General features: G+C 41.4%; 1 protein-coding gene across 1 annotated transcript in view; it reads left to right on the top strand.

The window, feature by feature from the left end:
- LOC121293071 (leucine-rich repeat-containing G-protein coupled receptor 5A-like) overlaps positions 1–23,774 on the top strand; it is a 183,591-nt gene that overhangs the window by 32,715 nt on the left and 127,102 nt on the right. The window contains exon 2 of the mRNA XM_041215665.1: positions 23,624–23,695. Coding sequence (XP_041071599.1) covers positions 23,624–23,695 — 72 coding nt within the window. The remainder of the gene's footprint in view (positions 1–23,623; positions 23,696–23,774) is intronic.

Below are 23,774 nucleotides of genomic sequence, written 5' to 3'. Positions count from 1 at the left end.
AGTGGAGTTGGAGATTAACAGATCAGCTATGATCTCATTGAATGGCAGAGCATACTCAATGGGCCAAATGGCCTACTTCTGCTCCTACGTCTTATGTTTTATGGTCTAACCTTCGCTCGTTGACATTCAATGGCATTACCATCACTGAATCCCGCACTATCAACATCCTGGGGTTTACCATTGTCCAGAAACTGGACTGGACCAGCCATATAAATACTATGGCTACAAGAACAGTTCAGAGGCTAGGAATCTTGTAACAAGTAACTCATATCCTGACTCTCCAAAGCATGTCCACCATCTACAAGGCACAAGTCAGGAGTATGATGGAATGCTCCCCATTTGCCTGGACAAATGCAGCTTCCACATTCAAGACAAAGCAGCCCGCTTGATTGGCACCACATCCACAAACATTTATTCCCTCCTCCACCGACGCATAGTAGCAGCAGTGTGTACCATCTACAAGATACGCTGCAGGAATTCACCAAGGCTCCTTAGACAGCACCTTCCAAACCCAAGATCACTACCATCTAGAAGGACAAAGGCAGCAGGTAGATGGGAACACCACCACCTGGAGGTTCCCCTCCAAGTCACTCACCATCCTGACTTGGAAATATATCACCGTACCTTCACTGTCGCTGGATCAAAATCCTGGAACTCTCTCCCTAACAGCACTGTGGATGTACCTACACCAGATGGACTGCAGCGATTCAAGAAGGCAACTCACCACTGCCTTCTCAAGGGAAATTAGGGATGGGCAATAAATGCTGGCCCAGCCAGTGAAGCCCACATTCCATGAATGAATTAAAAAAAAAATAAGAATCAATTCCTTTTCCTATAGTATTGCCTAGTTGTTGCTAGTACACTTACATTCTCACTTACCAACAAATTAAAGAAATGGTCTTATAGTCTTCTCCCCACTGGCCCTTTCCCACCCTATTAAGCTTTCCGTGTTAAGCGAACACTTGAAGTAGGTCCAGGCCCTATTCATGCTTGTGTGTGCACCATCCCCACGCGCCTCCTTTCCTGGTAATTCAGAAGAATGTAGAATGGCAGAAATAGCAAAAGTGGTCTCTGGCCCTGTTTCCTGGCCTTGGCACTGGGAATTCCCATTTCCCAGAATGCAAAGGATCACTAAAATCTTGTCATATCTCTGGCCCAGAATTTTCGGCTCGGCGAGCAAGGGTGGGGCCCGCTCGCCGAGGCATAAAATGATGCGGGGTGAGGTCAGGCGTGCATCCAACGTCAACGCGCATCATTTAGATTTTCAGTTGGGTGGGCGCGCAGCTGACTTGGCTGCGCACCCGCCGAACTGACAAAGGCCTTTTAAGGCCAATTAAATATCAATTAAAGTAATAAACGAGCTGCCCATCCAATCTTAAGGTTGGCAGGCAGACGAAAAGCCTGGGCGGCCTTCACATTTTTCATGGAACCTCATCCAGGGCGGGATGAGGTTTCATGAAGGGTTTATAAATTAAATAAATTTTTTAATTAATGTCCCTTGACATGTCCCACCTCATGTGACACTGTCACATGAGGGGACATGTCTTAAAATATTTTCTTTTCTTTATTTAAAATTTTAAACCTTAAACTAATCTCCCTGAGGCACCTCTGTGCCTCACAGGAGCTGTCTGCACTCTTTCACGCACCAACTCAGGGAATTACCCGCCCCCCCCCCCCCCACCGCCCCCTTGGCCTGCACAGGGAGCGCACAGCACTTTCAGGTGCACTCACGCTGGGCGTGCCTTAATTGGTCCGCCCACGTAAAATAGCGATATGGACCCGATCGGGGGCGCCAATTGGGCTCGCGCCCACCCCTGCCCACCCCCACACAACCCTCCCAATGGGGGGAAAATTCGCCCCCTGATATGCAGTCATGCTCTACAGCCAGATTTAACTCTTTATTGCTCAATTGTCTGTATCTTATCTATTATCTACTTCTAATTGGTTTAAAGCACAGTAAACAGATATATATAATATATATATCACTACTTCAAGAAAATATTTCCTGTACAATTATTCTATTTGTGAAGTTTTACTATTTTGCTTCTGGAAGCTGTAAAACCCAATGAATGTATCACTGTTTAGAGGACACTGAAATTGACGGGTGACTTCAGTGACCGTATATTATAGCCTTCTGGTTACATCATCATTATAAGTTATGCACTGTAATTTACTGTTTTGTTCATTATAGTGATTGTCATAGAATTTAGTTTGGAATGAAATTGAACAATGTCTTAGTACATTCATCAGACCTATTCTGTTTTCCACCAGCACCAATATAAACACATCTCATGCCTTATATTTACATTTTTAAGTAGGTCACCCTTTCTTTTCCTTGTGATTAACAATTTGCTCCTAAAGCACCTTCCAAAATGGGGTGAGAGAACAGGAGCTGGAGCTGAAGATGTAGTCAAAGTAAATTTGAGGAGTATTTTTGGAAGTGAGCTGGGATATGGATTGGCATAAGAAACAACTTACGCCATAATAACTGAAGCTCTGCCACTAACAGTTGTTATTTCTTTTCATATCTTCACACACTTCCCATGGAGAATAGTGGAAGGTTTCACGGAAAGAAAGAAAAACTTGCATTTATATAGTAGCACCTTTCATGACCTACAGATGTCCCATAGTGCTCTACAGCCAGTTAAGTACCTTTTGAAGCAAAGTCACTGTTGTAATGTAGGAAAAATGGCAGCCAATTTACACACAGCGAGTTCCACAAACAGCCAAGTGATAATGACCATTGTGATATGTCCATCTGAGAGGGCAGACAGGGTCTCAATTTAACATCTCATTCAAAAGATGCACTTCTAGCAATGCAGCACTCCCTCTGGGCAGCACTGGAGTGTCAGCCTAGATTGTTATATTCAATTCCTGAAGTAGGACTTGAACCTACAGAATTAGAGGCTGAGCCACATCTTTCAATAAATACCCGGAAAACTAAGGTCCTTTTCCAACCAGCTCACAAGGTACCACACCTTCCCGCTTCAATTAAGATCGACGATGAGATCCTGGAAAATGTGAACTATTTTCCACAACTTGAAAGCTTCCTCTCGATGATGGCATATGTAAATGAAGAAATTCATCATCACTTCCAATGTGCCAGCTTAGCTTTCAGCTGAATTAGGAAAAGAGCACATGTCTGTCCTTGGCTTGCTGCATTGTTCCAGTGAAGCCCAACGCAAACTGGAGGAACAGCACCTCATCTTCCGACTAGGCACTTTACAGCCTTCCGGACTGAATATTGAATTCAACAACTTTAGATCTTGAACTCCCTCCTCCAACCCCACCCCCTTTCCGTTTCTTCCCCCTTCCTTTTATTTTTTCCAATAATTTATATCGATTTTTCTTTTCCCACCTATTTCCATTATTTTTAAATCTTGTATGCCCTGCTAGTCTTTCCACCCCACCCCCACTAGAGCTGTACCTTGAGTGCCCTGCCATCCATTCTTAATTTGTTTAGATAATATCACCACCTTCAACACTTCTTTGTTCCTTTGTCCGTGACATCTTTTGATGACCTGCTCCTATCACTGCTTGTTTGTCCCTGCAACCACACCACACTCCCCACCCCAATTCTCCCTCCCCACCCTCACACCCCCCACCACCTTAAACCAGCTTATATTTCACTCTTCTAATATTCACTCAGTTCTGTCGAAGGGTCATGAGGACTCGAAACGTCAACTCTTTTCTTCTCCGCCGATGCTGCCAGACCTGCTGAGTTTTTCCAGGTAATTCTGGTTTTGTTTTGCATTTGAGGACCAGGTTATCAAAACCAAGACTAAGGTCCTAATTTACTGGGCAGAAGTGATCCTTCACTCCTGTATGCTTCAGAGACTTGGACAACCTATAGCAGGCACCAATAGCATTTTGCAAAGCTGTTGGCAAGAAAAGCAGTCAAACAGCAGCATCCTCTCCCAAGCCAACTTGCTCAGCATTGAGATATTAATCACTCAACCCAACACTGTTACTGACTGCTTAACAGTCTGACATGCCATAAACAGATTTATACCAGCTGACAGGGTGATGAGCACTATGCAGTGGGAAGACTTTGTGGACTCCCACAACACCAAATGATAAGAATGAGCCACCCATACTGACTGGACAAGTGTCCTGCTAGATGTTAACCCAGAATTCAGAGACAGAGCTTTGCTCTCCATACTTCTGAAGAGGGGCTGGAATGCTACCATTAAGTCAAAGGTTTGTCCCAGCACCAATGGTAAAACAGAGGGATGGGTGAATACACAAAGAACCAGATTCAGAAGAGAAGAGCTGCCTGGAGTGCAGGGCCAGAACAAAGCTATATATTAGTTCTTAAATAAGGATGACACAATTGCTGGTGTGCAATCGATGTACTGGTGAATAAGAAGCCAGTGGAGGTTGGAGAGGAAAAGCATGAATCCTGGCAAATCTGGACACTGACTGGGCTTGAAAACATAAAGTATGATGAAAAACTGGAAAAAAGCTGTGAGCTAGGGTGTAAAGATTGGCAGGAAATAAATTTAAAATGGCTAGGAATTCCAGATGATTAATGGTGACTTTTTTCTCACAGCTATGTTAAATATCGCTGAGAAAAGGTAATGATAAAGATTTCTTCACATTATAATCTGGCAATGGATTTCTCCAGTTTTTGCTGTCTGTTACATATATGAGACAGACCTTCCCTTCCCCTCTGTGAAGCATCTTGAGGTTTTTCTAGATGTAAGATGCTCTTTAAATTCAAGCTGCTGTTGTGTGAGAGGTGAGAATTAGATGGTGTGTGTGTCTGTGTGTGTGTGTGTGTGTGTGTGTGTGTGTGTGTGTGTGTGTGAGAGAGAGAGAGAGAGAGAAACTTGGGGGAGAGATGTGATTCAGATCAACTGTTCTTTTCTAGTCACCAGAGAGTGATCACAGGGATTCGGATGAGTTTGTAAACCAGGAATGGAAAAGTTAAATAATTTACAGTGGTCAGCAGAGAGTAGATGATATCGTTAAACACGTTATATATTCTTTCCCTGATGTGTGTTGAAAATGACTGTAAATTGTAACATAGTGCCATGTCTATTAAGAAATCTACCATTCATTATGTTAAAGTAATTTTATAAACAAAAATGGGGAAATTCTTTAGAATACTTGAATTATTGAAGAGCCAATAACAGAAAGACTTAAGGTGACGAGTGACATGTTAATATTGACAGTAGAACTGCAGCAAGCTGAGTATCGTTAGCGTATAATAGTGGAATAGCAAATAAATGCGTTCCTCATTTCAGGTAGGGAGTTGTCTCAAATCTATCCAATTGCAGTATGTTGCAAAAATGACTGCTCTTTATATCATCATTAAAACTGAATAGATTAGCACCTTGATTTACTGAAATGTTTTTTGCTTTCACTTGTATATTCTACTGATGTAATACTCGCCAAAACATTTTATTTGCACATTCCTCTCATCAAAATTCACAATTTTAAAACAGGAGGATTTAACATCAGAACTTAATGAATAGAAAATGTTAAACCTGTTGAAGTCTTGTTTTATCAGTTAGATCAAAGTTCTGGATTTAGCTTTTAAACACATTTTAAAGAAGATTTTAGGAAGAAGTACTGCTAAACCAATCAAGCATTTCTATAGTTTCTTCACTTTACAAACACATGTACTAAAATGACTATTCACTATTATAAAAAGGTACTCTGTAGTTTCTGGAACCAGCCAAACTTGTTTTAGATTTACGTTTTATCATCCATCATATAATCTGGGAGGGAAAATGTTATTTTATAAGAACAATACCAACAAAGAAATGAATTCAGCTGGTTAGGTTATTTATATAAAGTCACTCATTATAGGTGATTACAGTTTGACAGGGAAAAATTAACCCTGATAGACAGTAAGACCAGGGTTCAGTACCTTACTTGAAAACGTCTCAACCAGCCTTTCTAAGGCAGCTCCGCTTATTCACTGCCCAAATGCAGAGCTGAAATAACAACCTATGAATACTGCTTGCGAAATGGCTGTGTACACAAGGTGAATGCTGAAGCCTTTCCTTCTGAATAGACTTTTTAATCTAGGCATTAGCTTTGCTTTGAAAAAAAGTTTTCAGTTGCCTTATGTACAGATTAATGGAAAATGCTGGGGCTCTGATTTGGGGGGGATTTGCAGAAACAGTTTTAGGGATTTATGGGTGGTTGACAAATGCCATTTATTCTTTCAAAGTCTTCAGTAGGCCATTGAAAAGGATTTTAAGGCAAACCCTCCCACTAAAGAAGAGAAAACGTTGGAAGGATCTCTGTGTTAGCTCCTGTTTTTTCTTTTGCCCACATCTTTCATTGCTTCCCTTCAGAAGAAAGAATCATGAAGCGCGTGGCTGTGGAAAAGGGGAGGGTAGGGCCCTCTTTCAAAACATTTGAATGAAATAGAATGTGCCAATCTGCTTTTGTTAGTAACCATGAGAACTGAATACAATTGTTTCCACAAAAATGCCTCTGTACTTGTGGGTAGGCCTTTAAAAAGACTCTGAACTCATTTGGTCTGATAGAATGGAACACAGGGAATACCTTTGTTAAATGTTGTATTCAACAAGAACCAGAAAAAGCTGCTTTGAGTTCCAATATGGAATGTTGTTTTTTCTCCCCCTAACTTAAGTCTACTAATTTATAATTCCAATACTGTTGATTTGAAGAATTTTTTTTACAATCTATTCAATGGGGAACTTTTAACTGTTCTCAATAATACTGAATTTTCAGTTAATGTGCTGTAGTGGATTCACGTTACATATTGGATTAATGAAAAGGCTTGCATTTATATAGTGCCTTTCATGACCTCAAAACGCTGTGCAGCCAACCTTTGAAGTGCAGTCAGTGTTATAGGAATCAAGACAGCCAATTTGTGCACAGTCAGCTCCCATAAACAGCAATGAGACCATGACCAGATAATTTATTTCAGCAATGTTCGTTGAGGAATAAATGTACATTGGGTTTATGATACCTTTGCAGGGATACCTAACAATAGTTGGCCATATTTCTTTGTTAATATCTTATTTTAAGACTGCTTATGAAGTGCATTATGTCTAAGACACACAGTTATTTCAAACTCCTGTCATTATCGTGTTCATATGATCCAAGCTACTTTGTTCCTGCTATTGCTCTGAATAGTTGTATTGCTTCATTATTGTGGTTTGAGAGAGGATATATTCTTCATTGAAGCGTTATTTATGTACATATTTATTTCTATTTATCTCACCAATATTTCCCCTTCACTTTCTGGAATCGCACTGGCACTGAAATTCATACATGACATCGTTTAATTGTGTGGTAGGCTATACATCTCAGTGATTGGCTGATCGAATCGAACAGCATGTTCCTTTGATTGTTCAGAATAGGCAGAGTACATAGACCATACTCAACCAGCCTATGCTTGCAAAACCCAAAACCAAACATCGACTGATAGATTTGATTCTGCGATTGTTCAGCAAGTGCTACCTATCCTGAGTGCACCAATAGCTACACTAACACCAATTTAAGATAATCAGTCAAACTTGTAACGTGGCTTATTTACTGTTACAAGAAGTGACATACATTAATATGTGGGGACCCAGTCTCTGCAAAAGAAAGGAATAGGTTTAAGCTTTGTACATTTTTTGAATTATCTGGGAATTTGGGGAGCCTATAGTTTCTCACTGCTTTCTCCATCGCAATGACTCAGTCGATCAAAGTCAACTCACCAACTAATCAGCACCCTTTTCTCCTGTAGTATAAATTGTTGTGATCATTTGAAATTTGGCATATTTGCATTTGTCCTGATGTATGCAAGACAAAAAGCTTTGTCAACATGTCTCTCTTTTCAGCAATGTTCAACTTCTGTATTACCGAGGGACAATTTCTGTTTTATGTTTGCATTGAGCACTTAGGTTATAAATTGTGATTTTACAATCCTGTGATGTTACAATGTGAGCAATACAGAGCTTTAATAATGGATTATTTACGTCTTGGATCTTACTGAACAATGTAAAGTTGTCGTTAAAAGCTTGTATGAATCATAGAATGATAAAGCACAGAAGGAGGCCATTTGGCCTATCATGCCTGTGTGTGCTCCTAAGTAGAGCTATCAAATTAATCCCACTCCCCCCTGCTCTTTCCCCATGGCCCAGCAAATATTTTCCTTCCAGGTATTTATCTAATTTTCTTTTGAATGTTATTACTGAATCTGTTTCCACCACCCTTTCAGGAAGTATATTCCAGATAAAAACTACTCATTGCAATTATTTAAAAGAAAGTGTATGGTTTTAGTTAGAAAGTTAGCTTCATCTTGACATTCCTATTCCATTACTCTACTAGAGTTTGTGGTGTATGTTGTATTATTAGTCATAATTCTATAATGAATGTTGTTGGGAGAAGTGGCGGTGGTGGAGTCTCCATCATTGAGAAAAACACTAAGATGAGCAAGTTAGATTTTAAAAACTGACACAAAGCCAGTAAGATGTTTTTTAAGATAAATTTGGAAAAGTATCTCTGCTTCATCCATATTGCCATATTTTAAGTTCTCTTTCCTGCCCTTGAGCAGGCGAGTCTCATTTACATTTGTTGACCAGGATGTTATTATCTTTTTTTTGGCAAATGCTAGTCTATTGGGTGTATTTTTGATATTTTCATGCTTGTGGTTCTGTGCATTTGATCTTTGTACGGGTTCTATTATTCATTGTACCTGTACCTTCTAATTCAGTGTTGCGACACAATGTCTCATAGAGGCTTCTTTAGATACTTGCACTGGTATCTTCTGTTGTGAGGACAGAAAAAAGAGTGGTAGAACAATTAGGAGAGGAATTGGATTAGTCAATAAATAGTGGATTAGATAAACCATTACAGAGTATTCCCTGTGTTGCTAATATCTGGATGGTGAGAGTGTAATAATAATCAAGCAGATGTCTTACTTTCACCCTAATAGTTCATATGGGTTAATCACATAAGAGCTGATGTTTAGTTGGAATTGTAAATAGCCAATGATAGATATTAACAATAAGCTTTTATTTTAAGTTCCACAACTAATTTTGTTCACAATCAGCAAATGCAGAGATAGGGATTTTGTTTTATCTTTAGGTTATCACCCAATTTCAGAATCTGGCAAAATCATTTGGAGTTGATTTTGAGTTCTGGGCAGCAAACTGGAGGAGCAGACTAGCTAGCTGCCCACGTTTGAAGAGAAGATGTGGCCATGATTCTGGAGGGCCCAGTTTCGTTTACATCAGTCCGCCAATAAGGTAAATTCAGGATGGGGTGTAGGTTCGCAATCCCAGCGGAGTGTCTCAGATTATCTTTATGGAGCCTGGAGGAGCATCCACAAAAATATTCCCAAACTTGCCTTTTCTTGGCTTCTTCACTTCCACTGCCGATGGGGCTGGTTGAGCCTGCACAGTGCACACTCTGACCAGGTTCAACCTGAAAAGGCAGTTATGATCTTATTTATTCCATAGGACCTCACTGATATATCCAAAAAGCCTAATGTCTGAAACAGGCAGGTACTTTGAATGCCCAGAGGTAAGCTCCTTTCAATATGGAGTCAACTGCATTGTCAAGGCTAACGGGGGACGAAGGCTTTCAACCCCTGAGTCCATTACCGCCTTGCCAAAGCAAGTGAAATTCAGCCTTATTCCAGTTATCTCCCTACATTCACCCAATGGCACGCACACACCAGCAGCAGGGTGGGATGTAAAGTGTGCACAGGGTACCAAGCTAACAGCAATATTAGCTAATAATTGTAAAAGCCTTTAAAAGGTTGCGGCCAGCCCTTAGCGAGAGGGCCATTTTTAATTGTGTTGGTAAGAAAATCATACTTCTGGGTGGAAATGGCTGAAAGGAGGAATGTGGACAAAACTGCCCCCTTCACCTTGGAGAAGCAGCAAAGAGGTTCCTTAGGAACACCACACTCCTGCGAAGATGGAGTTGCATGCATTAAGTGACCAAGAAAGTGAATGCAGATTCCAGGATTTGTTGAACCCAAGAGAAAATGAGGAAGAAGCTTACTACTTGGAGAAGTACCCAAGTGTAACTTCCTTCACAGACTTGCTTATTCAATGTCAAGGAAAGGTGTGATCCCAATGGAAATGTTTCTCTTCTGTACTAGACAAGCAATTCAATGATGAGAGTTCAAATCCCACCATGGTCACTTGTGTTGGAATTCAGGGCAACTAACCCTTTATCTGCTTTGCCCAAATTCTGAGATGATTTGAAGTGATAACCCTTATTGGTGACAGTGGTTATATTTTATTCAGTAAAGGTAAGACTTGACACATGTGCTGCTTTGCCTGGCATGACCAGAGAGCAGTTACATGGAGATCACACTCTATTCAGAGTGGAATATTAATGCTCGTGAGCTTTGACATTACTGTTCAAACATTAGCATGTGTCAAGAAGGCAGCAAATGAAGTATAATTTGGGGAACTTTGAAATGAACTAATTTGTTAGGAAAAATGGAAAAGAAGAACACTTCGTAAAAGATGAGTGACTGGTATACATTGGGAGTCAGGGGAGTTGGGGTCCTTGTCCTTTGTGGGGTAACAAACCACAAGAAGTTAACATGCAGGTGCAGCAAGCAATTAGGCAGGCAAATGGCATGTTCTTCATTCCAAGGGGATTGCGGTATAAGACTAAGCGAGTCTTTCTGCAATTATATAGGGCTTTGGTATGACCACATCTGGAGTGCTGTGTACAGTATTGGTTTACAATCTCAGGAAGACTATACTTGCCTTAAAAGTGGTGCAATGATAGTTCAGTAGATTGATTCCTGGAGTGACAGGACTGTCCTATGAGGATAGGTTGAGTAGAATGGGCCCATATTCTATAGAGTTTAGAAGAATGAGAGGTAATCTCATTGAAATATTCAAGATTCCGAGAAGGCTTGATAGCGTAGATGCTGAGAGCTGCTTTCTCCTGACTGGACAGTCTAGAAATAGGATTCATGGTTTCGGGATACTCCTTACTGGAGAATCTAGAAATAGGGTTCATGGTTTTGGGATAAGGAATTGACTATTTAGAACTGAAATGAGGAGAAATGTCTTGATTCAGCATTGTGAATCTGGGGAATTCTTTACTCCAGAAGGTTGAGTATATTCAAGGCTGAGACCGATAGGTGTTTGGGCACTGAAGGAATCCAGGAAAATGGGAATAATGTGGGAAAGTTGAGTTGACATAGAAGTTCAGCCCTGATCTTGAATTATGGAGCATACTGAAGGGGCTGACTGGCCTATTCCTGCTCCTGTTTCTTCTGAACTTTAGACTGGTTTGTCTGGCAAAAATCCACATGCAGTGACCTGAACCAATCATTTTGTATAGAAGTTTAACGGTGTAGTAACCTTTCACAGCTCCTTGTATAAATTGTACTACAGCAGAAATTGACAAGGCTCTCAGAATTAAGGCATGTCTTCAATGAAGATTTAAGGCAAAATGTAGAGTCCATTTAAAACAAGCACAATGTTCGCTGCACAATCTGAATAGCACTCACTGCAAACAAGACTGGCGACAGGTCAGTGGAGCAACAGTAACCTGGCACTAAGAGACACTCCAAAGAAGGCAAGGCCAGCTTTCCATCACACACCCAGCTTGTATAGGTGAGACCCGGACCTCAGCTGAAATCATAAAATTCAGTACAAGACCTGATTTTCAAAAATCTTACATTTAAACGAGCTTGCACATGCCTGCAGCATAATCTTATCACACAACACAAAATCACAATATGGAAATATGAAAAAGTCAATACGCAAAACTGGGAGCTGGGCTTTCGACTAGAAACCTCCAGTAATGGCAAATGACATTGTGTGACCTCAGAGTGTGCAATATTGCATTTGACAGTTATCCGTAAGTCTCTTCACATAGTAACTAACAATAGTCAATAATTGACAATTCACATTTTTTATAATGCGCAATAGCTACACTATCACAGCCAGAGTTGCAGCTGGATCCTGCCTGCATTCATTTACCTTATTGGAAAGTTAAGGGGTGTCTCCCATGCTAATATAATAAATATTTGCCTGCAATCTTTATACAGACCTCAGGTTTAAGTTCTAGGAAAGTAATTTTGGTAACAAGTTTCTTCTATAGAATGATCTCATTCACAATGCCATTTGCGATCGAACCTTGTTTGTCAGTTCTGCTGGCAAGTTGCCTATACTGTGCTTTTAAAAAATTTGATCTTTAATCTTCTTATTCCTGCATAGTAACTGTTTGTTTGTCCTGCTCCCCCTACTGGAGCCTTGGCCATACTGAATGCTAAATTTATTTCCTGAAATGATTAACCGACCATGCAATACATGCATGACTAACTCACCAACCTCTGTCTGGTGAATGTCCAACCCTTGTCTTTGATTTTTCACGTGTTTAGAATAAAGGCTACATTAAAAATCTACAGATGAAATCATCATTGAAATTGCAGCATAAATTGAGGTCGTTCTGCCTATTGCACCTTTGCCAGTGCTGGCACTTCAGCTACAGCTACGTATTCCCATTTCACCATATCTTTTTATGTTCTTTGTTTTCAAATATGTTGCGAGAGGTGGCCGAGTTGGTACTATTGATAGAGTTGATCAGCAGACACTTCTTAGGTGGAAAACTTCTAGTTTATTTACAAAGGTGCTCAACAGCAACTACATGTGTGCTTTCACTTCAAACTCTATCTCTACACTACTAACTACTGAGGTAGCCCATGCTACTCTCCTATTGGGTATTAAAAATCACATGATCTTCCTTAACAAACATTCTGCTTAAAGGTACATTACACTTTAGATAGAATCATAATTACCACAAAATACTTATCCAATTAATTGTTAAATTATGCTGTAGTCTCTGCCTTAATGGTATTTTTCACTGTATGCTTTCTATGGCTCTAATATCAAAACAACACACAATCCTACTGTGGCACAGCCAATGTCTTGGACAAAATTAACATCACTCTCTTTCTTTTGTTTCAATGCCCCTATGTATCCAGATTTGTATTCCCCTTTTTATTGTCTTTAATATCTGCACATCCACCTTTAAAAATATGTGGCCTTAAAATGTGCTTGCATAGCTTCTGGATTTTCAATTCCACAGCTACCATTTCAGATCTAAAATGGCATCCCTGCCATGTGTGCACACTTTTGGTGTTGGCTGCCAGAGGTGATATTTAGGACATGTCATCAGTGCAGGTGCTAGGAGACTGCACCAGAAGTGTGAAGAATAGGCAGTTTGTGATATCAGTCAGCATGGAACACACTGATTTGACTCTAGCAATGCCATTTATGACTTCAACTCTCCACTAACATTCTCTTTTAAACATGCACAGTTGGACATGTCTCCAGCTGCAGGAAGCACCTTCTCCCCAACGGTGCCACTTAATAGATCAACAACTATTTTCAGGTTAGTTACTGACTGATTTCTACTGGCAATTCCAATTGTCTAGACTCTAAAGTATGAGCAGTAGCAGTAGCTGAGTGGAGGGCTACTAGGGTGAGAGTGTTTCTTCATCATCAATCTCTTCATCCTCTTCCACACCTTGTTCCTTCAGCACTGCTTGTCTAGGTGGCAGTTCTTGTATATCTGAAAGGAGAGACAAGTGTGGGGTAACAAAGAGATACACACTTACATCTTGTGCAGCTTGTAAATCAGAAGGTATTGTGGAATGAGGGTAAATAGAATGTGAGAATGAGGATTAGATTTGAGAATAGAGTTATCTTCAATGATTTCAGCCTCACTCATGACCATTTCAATAATGGTGAGCACTGCCTCCTCCATTGGGGTGAGGACACGCATCCTTTGCTGTTTCCTGTCCGTTATCTGCTGCTGTCTACCTTGTCCTGGAAGAGAGAGAGAGAAGTGTATTTGTGAATGTGGCGCAATCAGTGTGGGTAATCTGCCTGTCATACTTGAATAGTTGGCAATGTGTGCAAGCTGTTAGATGTAGGTGTGAGGCTTGTAGCAGTGCTAAGTGTGTGAAGCTGAGGTGAAGCTATGAATGTGAGGTATGAGTCATGGTTATAGGGAGTTGTGGATGAGTGAAGAGTGTGGTGAATGGAGCAGTGTGTGAGGCAAGTGGCTCAATTGTAAGGATATGGAATTGGAAGATTCACAAACCTTGCCTGCTCATGCCTTCCGGCATTGCATCCAGATCCTCGGGGCTTGATTGCTGGCATTGATCGTGATGGCTGTTCTGCTCCCGCTACCCTCGCAGTGTCTGTCTGCTCCCGCTACCCTCGAAATGTCTGTCTGCTCCCACTACCCTCGCAGTGTCTGTCTGCTCCCACTACCCTCGCAGTGTCTGTCTGCTCCTGCTACCCTCGCAGTGTCTGTCTGCTCCCGCTACCCTCGCAGTGTCTGTCTGCTCCCGCTACCCTCGCAATGTCTGTCTGCTCCCGCTACCCTTGCAGTGTCTGTCTGCTCCCGCTACCCTTGCGGTGTCTGCTGAGGACCTCCTAGTCCACCATGGAAAGAGGATCTCTCTCCTCCCTGTGTTCATCTCACACTAAGGCCTCCAATGATGCATAGGTATTAAGGGGTGTAAGCTGGCTTGAACTCGTGCTAGCCTCTCAGAATTTTGCACCTCTTGCTAAAGTGTACAGCCACTGAACTATGCTGCCTGCATTGGAAGCAAAATTAATCGAGCGTTGCGCTCCCTGCATCCATTTTTGGGTCTGATCTAATTTTGTGGCCCATGCATCTGAAGCTCTGGCTCTTTTGTCATTTAGAGACACTTCATTTCACTCTTCTTTTGGTCAAACTGTACTACTTCACATTGAACTGTATCTGCCACCTACCTTTCAATTCCTTTAACCAAATTATGTCTGCCTGAACCACCAGCTTCTTCCTCATATTTGCTATGCCCCCTAATTTCATATGATCAGCAAACTCTAATAGAATTCCTCCTGTGCCTATATCCAAAACATTCATGTAAATATAAAACAAGATAGCACTTTGCAGATCCTTAGATTGTACCACTATCAAGATCCCACCAATCTGTGGGATGTCCATTTAGCCTTACTCTTTCTGTGACTCATCACTTTTCTTGCCATGAGATGATATTCCCTTTACTTTGTGCTTCAATTTTCACAACAGCCCTTGTGTGGTGCCTTATCAAATATCTTCTGAAATTCTATAACTACAACATATACCCCAATCCCTCTTTGTATATGCTGAAAAAAAATCAATTAAGTTGGTAGAGCTCAACCTTGCCCTTCTTGACTACCAATGGATAGCATACACCTTTCTAAGTCTTCACTAGTCTCATCTCTTATGTGGGACTTCTACAATGGAAGACATTTAAGAAAAGAAGCCTCAATCATCCATCCTAAAATATTAATGTAGCCCAAACATCAATCCAAGAAAAACAAGTCAAAAACCTCCATATAACAAGGAAAGAACTGCTAAATAAAGAAAAACTGTATAAGTCTCTTTAACCCCCCATCTCCTGAGCCTAGGTGTTGCAGACACTCATTCATGCTTCTGTACACGATTCTGTACACTGCTGAAAATTACTTATCATTCAGTAAGTTACTGAATATTACCTTTTCCAGTAAGTGCCAATGTAGCTAAGCAACAGTTCAATGAGTGATAAATGTATAGCTGGTTTGAATAGTCCTCTGACAAGAACATCAGTACTGTTGCTGATTTATTACAGGATGGGACCCACAAAGGGTTGACTGTCCTCCAGTTGCTATCCAAGTGGATCGACTGAAAATTGTTGAAACTCTTCACACACAGTTGGGATTTACATGAGACCATCAAACAATAATACACCTGATGTTGATGCATTTAAGTTCTGCAAAGTATATTGCAGTATTAGTGGATTTACAAACTCCTGAGACATGGGTGAGAATTTCCCCGCCCCCCACTGGGGGTTTGTGCAAGGGTGGGTGGGAGTGGGCGCAAACCCAATCGGCACCCCCGATCAGGTCCGGGCTGCCATTTTACGTGGGCAGGCCAATTAAGGCCTGTCCAGCGTGGCGCACATTCGGAAGTGCTAAACGCTCCCTGTGCATGCCGGGGTGGGGGTGGATTCCCTCAGTAGGGGCCTGCGCTCTTTTGCACATGCGCACGATAGACCAGAAATCTCTCCGCCTCACGAAGATTAGTTTAAGTTTTAAACATGTAAATAAAGAAATTAAACATTTTTGAAACATCTCCCCTCATGTGACAGTGTCACATGAGCTGGGACATGTCAATTAATTTTAAAAAAAATTTTCTTCAATTTTAAACACTTCATGAAACCTCATCCCGCCCATGAAAAATGCGAAGGCCGCCTGGGCTCTTTGCCCATCCGCCAACTTTAAGGTTGGACGGGCAGCTTTCTAAACTGCTTTAATTGGCTTCTTAATGGCCTTCATTGGCTGTTGACATTCCAGCAGGCCGCAGCTGACTCCGGCACGCTCCAGCCGAGCGAAATATCGCAATGACGTCGGGACGCACGCCCAACGTCAGCGCCCGTCATTTTACTCGTCGGCGAGCTGGCCCTGCCCCCGCTCGCCAACCCAAAAATTCTGCCCACGGGGTAAGTAATTATTTGACAAATCCCAGCAGCCGCATTGACACACAAAGGAGATTTTGACTGAATTTATTCATGTTTCTGATTAAATGTCAATTTATATCAATGATGCATTTATACGTTAGCATGTTTTTTATATTGCAAGCCACTTTGTATTGGCTAGAATGGCAGGAAATGTGTGAAGATATATGTTCACCTCCCAATCAAATGCAACGTTTAGAATAATGAGTACAGACAGCATGCATGCGCATAAGTAAATCTTATACATTGTTACTTATTAGCTTCATTAAAGTTCAGACAGCTTAATACCCTTTATCTTTATTGCTGGTCCCTTTTATTGTCACAATCGACAGTCAACAACTTCTTTTATTCTTTCGGGGGATGTGGGCATCGCTGGCTGGGCCAGCATTTATTGCCCATTTCTAATTATCCTTCAGAAGGTGGTGGTGAGCTGCTGTCTTGAACCGCTGCAGTGCATATGGGGTACGCACACGCACAGTGCTGCTATCGCCAACTCAGAGAGAGACAAACACCCATATCATGTTTTGCTATCTGCTTCCTTCCCCATGGTCTCAAATCCATTCTGCTGGAGGCTGCAAATGAGAAATGAGACATTGCAGTTCTTTAAGCGTGAAGGTAGAAGACGATTTATGATTGCATATTTGAATAGATCAAGTTATAGAAAAGGCATCATATCAGTTAATCACAAAGATAACAAATTAAGTATAGATGCTGCTCACTTTTCTCATCATTCCATGGACACCTAGCTCCCTCCCACCCAACCATGCCACCATTACATCTGGATGTCTCTGAAATGACTTGCTTTTTTGCCCCCATAATCCTAGCCCAGGCAATTAGGGACGGGTAATAAATGCTGGCCGAGCCAGGTAAGCCCATATCCCTTGAATGAATAAAAAAATACTGACTGTGAGAAAGTTCTTTAGATCAGGAGGGAAGATCTTGCATTAATGTAGTGCCTTTCACATCCTCAGTATGTTTTAAAGTGCTCCACGGAAATACTTTCCAAGTGTAGCCATTGTTATAGAGAAACAAAGCAGGCAATTTGCACAGGCAAAGCCCCATGAATAGCAATGAGATAAAGAACCAGATGATCCAGTTTTGGTGCTGTTAATTGAGAACTAAGTGTTGGTCAGTTCCAGGAGAATTCCTGTGCCCTTTTTTTTATTCATTCATGGGATGTGGGTGTCCCTAGCAAGGCCAAAATTTATTGCCTATCCCTAATTGCCATTGAGAAGGTGCTGGTGAGCTGCCTTCTTGAACCGCTGCAGTCCATGTGGTGTAGGTACATCCACAGTGCTTAGGGACGGAGTTCGAAGATTTTGACCCATCAACAGTGAAGGACTGGCAACTATATTTCCAATTCAGGTTGGTGAGTGGCTTGGAGGGGAATTTTCAGGTGGTGGCATTCCCATGTGTCTGCTGCCCTTGTCCTTCTAGGTGTTAGTGTCATGGGTTTGGAAGGTGTTGTCTAAGGAACCTTGTTCCTGCAGTGTATCTTGCAGATGGTACACACTGAGGCTACTGTGCGTCCATGGTGGAGGGAATGAATGTTTGTGGTTGTGGTGCCAATCAAGCGGGCTGCTTTGTCCTAGATGGTGTCGAGCTTCTTGAGAGCTGTTGGAGCTGCTTTCGTAGATGCCTCATGGACAGGCTTTGGGGAGTCAGGATGTGAGTTACTCGTCACATGATTCCTAGCCTCTGACCTGCTCTTGTAGCCACAGTATTTATACGGCTAGTTCAGTTAATTTTCTGGTCAATGGTAACACCCAGGCTGTTGATAGTGGGAGGTTCAATGATGGTAATGCCATTGAATGTCAAGGGGCAATGATTAGGTTCTCTCTTGCTGGAGATGTCATTGCCTGGCACTTGTGTGACTCGAATGTTACTTGCCACTTGTCAGCCCAAGCTTGGATATTGTCCAGGTCTTGCTGCATTTAGATACGGACTACCTCAGTATCTGAACGGTTACTAATGGTGCTGAACATTATGCAATTATCAGCAAACATCCCCACTTTTGGCCTTATGATGGAGGGAATGATGAAGTAGCTGAAGATGGTTGGGCCTAGGACACCACCTGAGGAACTTCTGCAGTGACATCCTGGAACTATGATTGACCTCCAACAACCACAACCATCTTCTTTTGTGCTTGGTATGCCTCCAATCAGTGGAGAGTTTTCTCTATGATTCACATTGACTCCAGTTTTGCTGGGGCTCCTTGATGCCACACTCAATCAAATGCTGCCTTGATGTCAAGGGCAGTCAATCTCACCTCACCTCTGGAGTTCAGCTCTTTTGTTCATGTTTGAACCAAGGCTGTAATGAGGCCCGGAACTGAGTTGCCCTGGTGGAACTCAAACTGAGCATCAGTGAACAGGTTATTGCTAAGCAAATGCCGCTTTATAGCACTGTTAATGACCCCTTCCATCACTTTAATGATGATCGAGATTAGACTGATAGGGCAGTAATTGACTGGGTTGAATTGGTCCTGCTTTTTATGGACAGGAAATACCTGGGCAATTTTCCATATTGTTGGGTAGATGCCAGTTTTGTAGCTGTGCTGTAATAGCTTGGCTAGGAGGCGCGGCAAGTTCAGGAGCACAAGTCTTCAGCGCTATTGCCAGAATATTGTCAGGGATCATAGCCTTTGCAGTATCCAGTGTGTTCAGCCGTTCCTTGGTATCATGTGGAGTGGATTGAATTGGCTGAAGATTGGCATCTGTGATGCTGGGGACCTCCAAAGGAGGCTGAGACGGATCATCCCCTTGGCACTTCTGACTGAAGATTGTTGCAAATGCTTCAGTCTTATCTTTTGCACTGATGTGCTGGGCAACCCATCATTCAGTGAGTTAATTGTCCACCAGTGTGTTAATTGTCCACCACCACGACTGGATGTGGCAGGAACTTGATCCATTGGTTGTGGAATCGCTTTGCTGTGTCTATCACATGCTGTCTATGCTGTTTGGCATGCAAGTTGTCCTGTGTTGTAGCTTCACCAGGTTGACACCACATTTTTAGGTATGTCTGGTGCTGCTCCTGGCAAGCCCTCCTGCACTCTTCATTGAACCAGGGTTGATCCCCTGGTGGTAATGGTAGAGTGGGGGATATGCCAGGCCGTGCGGTTACAGATTGTGGTTGCGTACAATTCTGCTGCTGCTGATGGACCACAGTGCCTCACGGTCCCCCAGCCTTGAGCTGCTGGATCGGTTTGAAATCTATCCCATTTAGTATGGGCGGTAGTGCCACACAACACAATGGAGGGTATCCTCAATGTGAAGACAGGCAGTTAAGAATCAACCATATTGCTGTTGATCTGGAGTTACATGTAGGCCAGACTAGGTAAAGACAGCAGATTTCCTTCCCTAAAGGGCATTAGTGAACCAGCTTGGTTTTCACAACCATCATTAGACTTTTAATTCCAGATTTTGATTGAATTCAAATACCACCATCTGCCATGGTGGGATTTGAACCCAGGTCCCTGGAGCATTATCGTGGGACTCTGAATTACCAGTCCAGTGACAATACCACCACACTACTGCTTCCTCAATATTTTACAAATAGTGCTGTAGGATATTTTATGTCCACCTAAAAGGTTTACTGTCACATCCAACAGTGTAGCATTCCTTCAGCACTACACTAATATCTCAACATCCATTAAGTGTTCAAATCTGTGCAGTGGAGCTTGAACTCACGACCTTCTGACTCAAGTAAGGGTGCTGCCATTGAGCCAAGGCTGGCATCTGTCCTGAAGTTGCCTTTTACAAGCTTGTATGTAAGTTCCAAGTCCTGTCGTTGTGCTTTAAACTGAAATTGTTCTCAGGAGTAACCTTTTGCACACAGTACCAATTATATATCAATCACAATTGGGCATTCCCTTCGAGTCTCTCTCTCATGTGCCTTTGCCTGTTCCACTTTCCACTACTCCAGTGGCTGCAGCATGGTGGAAAGCTTTTCACTTTCACTGGGGGTGCGGGGGTGGGGGCGGTGGGGGGGGTGTGACTGCTGATGGCCTTGCAGAATGAGTCAAGCCCTAGAAGCTCAACATGGGACTGCACCATCTCAGCATGGGTGCCAGAGTCTGGGCTGGCTGGCTGACAGACATTACCAAGGGCACTTCCATGCTCCTTGACAGTGACTGCTGGCATTCTGACAATGCACCAAACATCTCATTGTGTGTGCTCATCATCCTTTTTCTTTGGATTGCTCCATCTAAGCTTTCATCTGTGTTCTCTGCAACAAAACACGTACTTGACTGTGTTTCTGTATCATCACTGTCTTCCTGTTCTTTCACATCTTTCTCTTACACCACTGCCTGTCCAGGTTGCAATTCCTGGGTATCTAAAAGAAGAAATCCACAAAGGTAAGGTTGTTGTTGGGGGGCGGGGGAGTGGTTGGTCAGGTGGGGTGAGGATGGGGAAGCATGAATCTTGCTTACACCATCTGCAGGTTGCAAATCAGGCAAAATTGTGGGATATGAGGGTAGTGAATGTGAGAAGGAAGATTAGGTATGACCATGTATTCAATTGTTTCAGGCCTGACACAGGCCTCCAATAATGGTGAGCACCATTTCCTCAAGGAGGGAGTTAAGGACATGCTTCCATGCCTGTTTCCCATCAATTAGATGCTTCCACCTTCAGTTTTGCACCATTTTGTTTGTAAAGTGGGAGGAAAGTGTGTGATTGAGTGTGGTAAAATCTGTTCGGGTATGTGTCTGCCGTGATTGAATAGCTTATGGTGTGTGTTGAGATATGGTGTAAGGCTTGAAACAGTGAAGAGTATGAGGGTGAGGTGAAGCTATGAATGTTACCTATGAGTCGTGATTGATAGAGATTGTTGGTAGCTGAGTGATGGGAGTGTAGTGAATTGAGCTATTTCCAAGGCTATCAGTTCAGTTGATAAGATATGGCAATTGAAGATTCCTTCAATGACCTTGTCCACTCATGTGAGGTCATTGAACTTCTTACAGCACTGCATTTAGGTCCTCAGGGGTCTGCTGCAATGCTATCTGCTCTCACTGCCTTCACTGTGTTTGTCTCGAGGCCCCTATGTTGGTTAGAGAGGAAAAAGTACAAACCAAAGGTCTTACCTTTAGGGGCTGAATCCCAAGGTATCAACTCATTGGAATCATTTATAATGGTATGCAAATTATTTTAAACAATTTTATATTTCATTGAATAGTAATGATTGCAAACTGCACTGGTTGCCCTATACCCAAGGACAGTTAAGAAAATTTCACTGGAAGAGAATAGTATTATATAAATTATTTTTAAAAAACATTTCTATTGAAACTCATCTTCCCTTTCTGCATGTTACAATGTTCCAGCTATTCAATCAGACTGATTTTCTTTATATGATTGCAAAATTCATAAACAGTTTGTAAGTTGTTGAAGAAAATATTTGAAATGTTTGTGAGTATTCAGCTAAATATTAAGATGCTAACTGCATGTATGTGTTCCATTGTGCTGAATTCCAAGGTTTACTTTTCATTCTTGGAGGCAAGTATCAGTAATAAAAGCACATAGTGTGCTTTGTAAAACTGTGGGGGTTGGCAGTGATCACTAGCACTGATAATGAAAGTTTCATTCAGTCGGATGTTGTTTTCATTATCTTTTGATGATATTGTCAAGGATTTTTACTCGACCAGTTAAACTTTGGCATAGCTTTCCTGCATTGTACAGTCAAAACATCTGACAGCTGTCTGCGGTCGGTGTGATAAAAGAAATACAAAGTCACACTGCACAGAGTTGGAGATTCTTTTGACAGCTTTCTTATTAGTGCACTTCCTATAGTTATTGTGGAGGTATTTCACTCCATTGATCCTAGGCCACAGGAATATCTTAGGTGGTTGACTGCACCTGCCCAAGAGAGACTTGTAGCAGCACTGTTTATATTTAAAATCCTTTTGGGCAGTAATTGTCCGTGGGCTGTTTGTCTTTTGCAGATTCTCCTGGAAGTCATTCATACATCCAAGCATGGAAGAATGTAGAAAATGATAATAAATATCTATATATTTGATTTTTGTTTTAAACAAGTTGGACGCATTTTCAGATAATGTCAAAAGATAGCAAGAATACCAAACAGCTCATAGAAACAGAGCAAAAACATCTTGGTTTAACCCTTAAATTAATGATGCTGTTGATTTAGAGAAGCTCCATTGGCAGTTGTCATCTAAGATCAGACTTATTATATGTTAATCATGACACATTAACTTTTGAATAGATAATCCAGCTTTTCAAGCCAATCACATGCATCAAGGTGTTCTTTTCATTGCTTTTAAACATTGAAGACCCCATATTCATGAATAATTGGGTCTTGCTTATTTCTACAAGTAAACCAGCATTACTGCTACGGAGCCTGAGGCTGAATTTTTCTCTATGACACCATTTCAGTATCTAAAAGGGGCTGCATTGTCAGAGAGCCATTTACATTTGGTTAGGTTCCGTGTGTTTACCAGTGTAATCCCATAGCATTAGATAAAGCCTAATGGATATACGAGCAGCATGGGAAAGCTATTGAAAATATTGAAGAGAACGGAAATAGTACTAAATCTATTAATAGTAAATTCACCTTATACAGTTTTTGATTCAATGCTGCGTTGCACTGGAGTATTATTATCTTGTACCAAGAGCGACTGTGGGTGTCCATCAGGAAATGTGGTATATAACTGGATTACTTAACAACTTTGTTTTGTGCCTTATTTCATTTGTTTCATTCAAACACTTCCAGGAAAATAAATAAATTGTTTATACATGCTTACTTAAAAGGACTTGTTGAATATACAAAAAAGAATTTCTACTTATAAAGTTAATTACTGTTGATCATCATTTCATTCCTCAAAGTAGGATACACTGTGAAATGCTTCTTTACAGAAATAATTTTCAGAATAATGAAATAATTTTCAGAGTCTGAATAACGTAATTGACATTTCACCACACATGACACTAACTCAAAACCAGCATCTAAGACATCCTAGCATCAAATCCTATTTATCTGAATTTTTAAAATAATGAGACATTCTCAGTTGCTGGATGTTTTTTAATAATAATTGTAAATTAACAAAATTCATTGCAAATAGCCAAGTCTAAATGTTGTAACTTAGATTAACACAATCTCCGCTTCATTCTTCTCTCCTAGGGATCTCAGCATGAACAATATCACTGAGCTGCCCCAGAATGGCCTTCTCAATTTGCACTTCCTGGAGGAGTTGTAAGTATTACAATGCTATTCTTAGCCTGAAGCAGAATATTTTGTTTAACACACAGTTATAAGAAATAAAAATGGATAT

The sequence above is a fragment of the Carcharodon carcharias genome, chromosome 21 (genome assembly GCF_017639515.1).
Source record: "Carcharodon carcharias isolate sCarCar2 chromosome 21, sCarCar2.pri, whole genome shotgun sequence".
In the NCBI taxonomy this organism is placed as follows: Eukaryota; Metazoa; Chordata; class Chondrichthyes; order Lamniformes; family Lamnidae; genus Carcharodon; species Carcharodon carcharias.
This window is presented reverse-complemented; position numbering and strand designations above follow the sequence as displayed.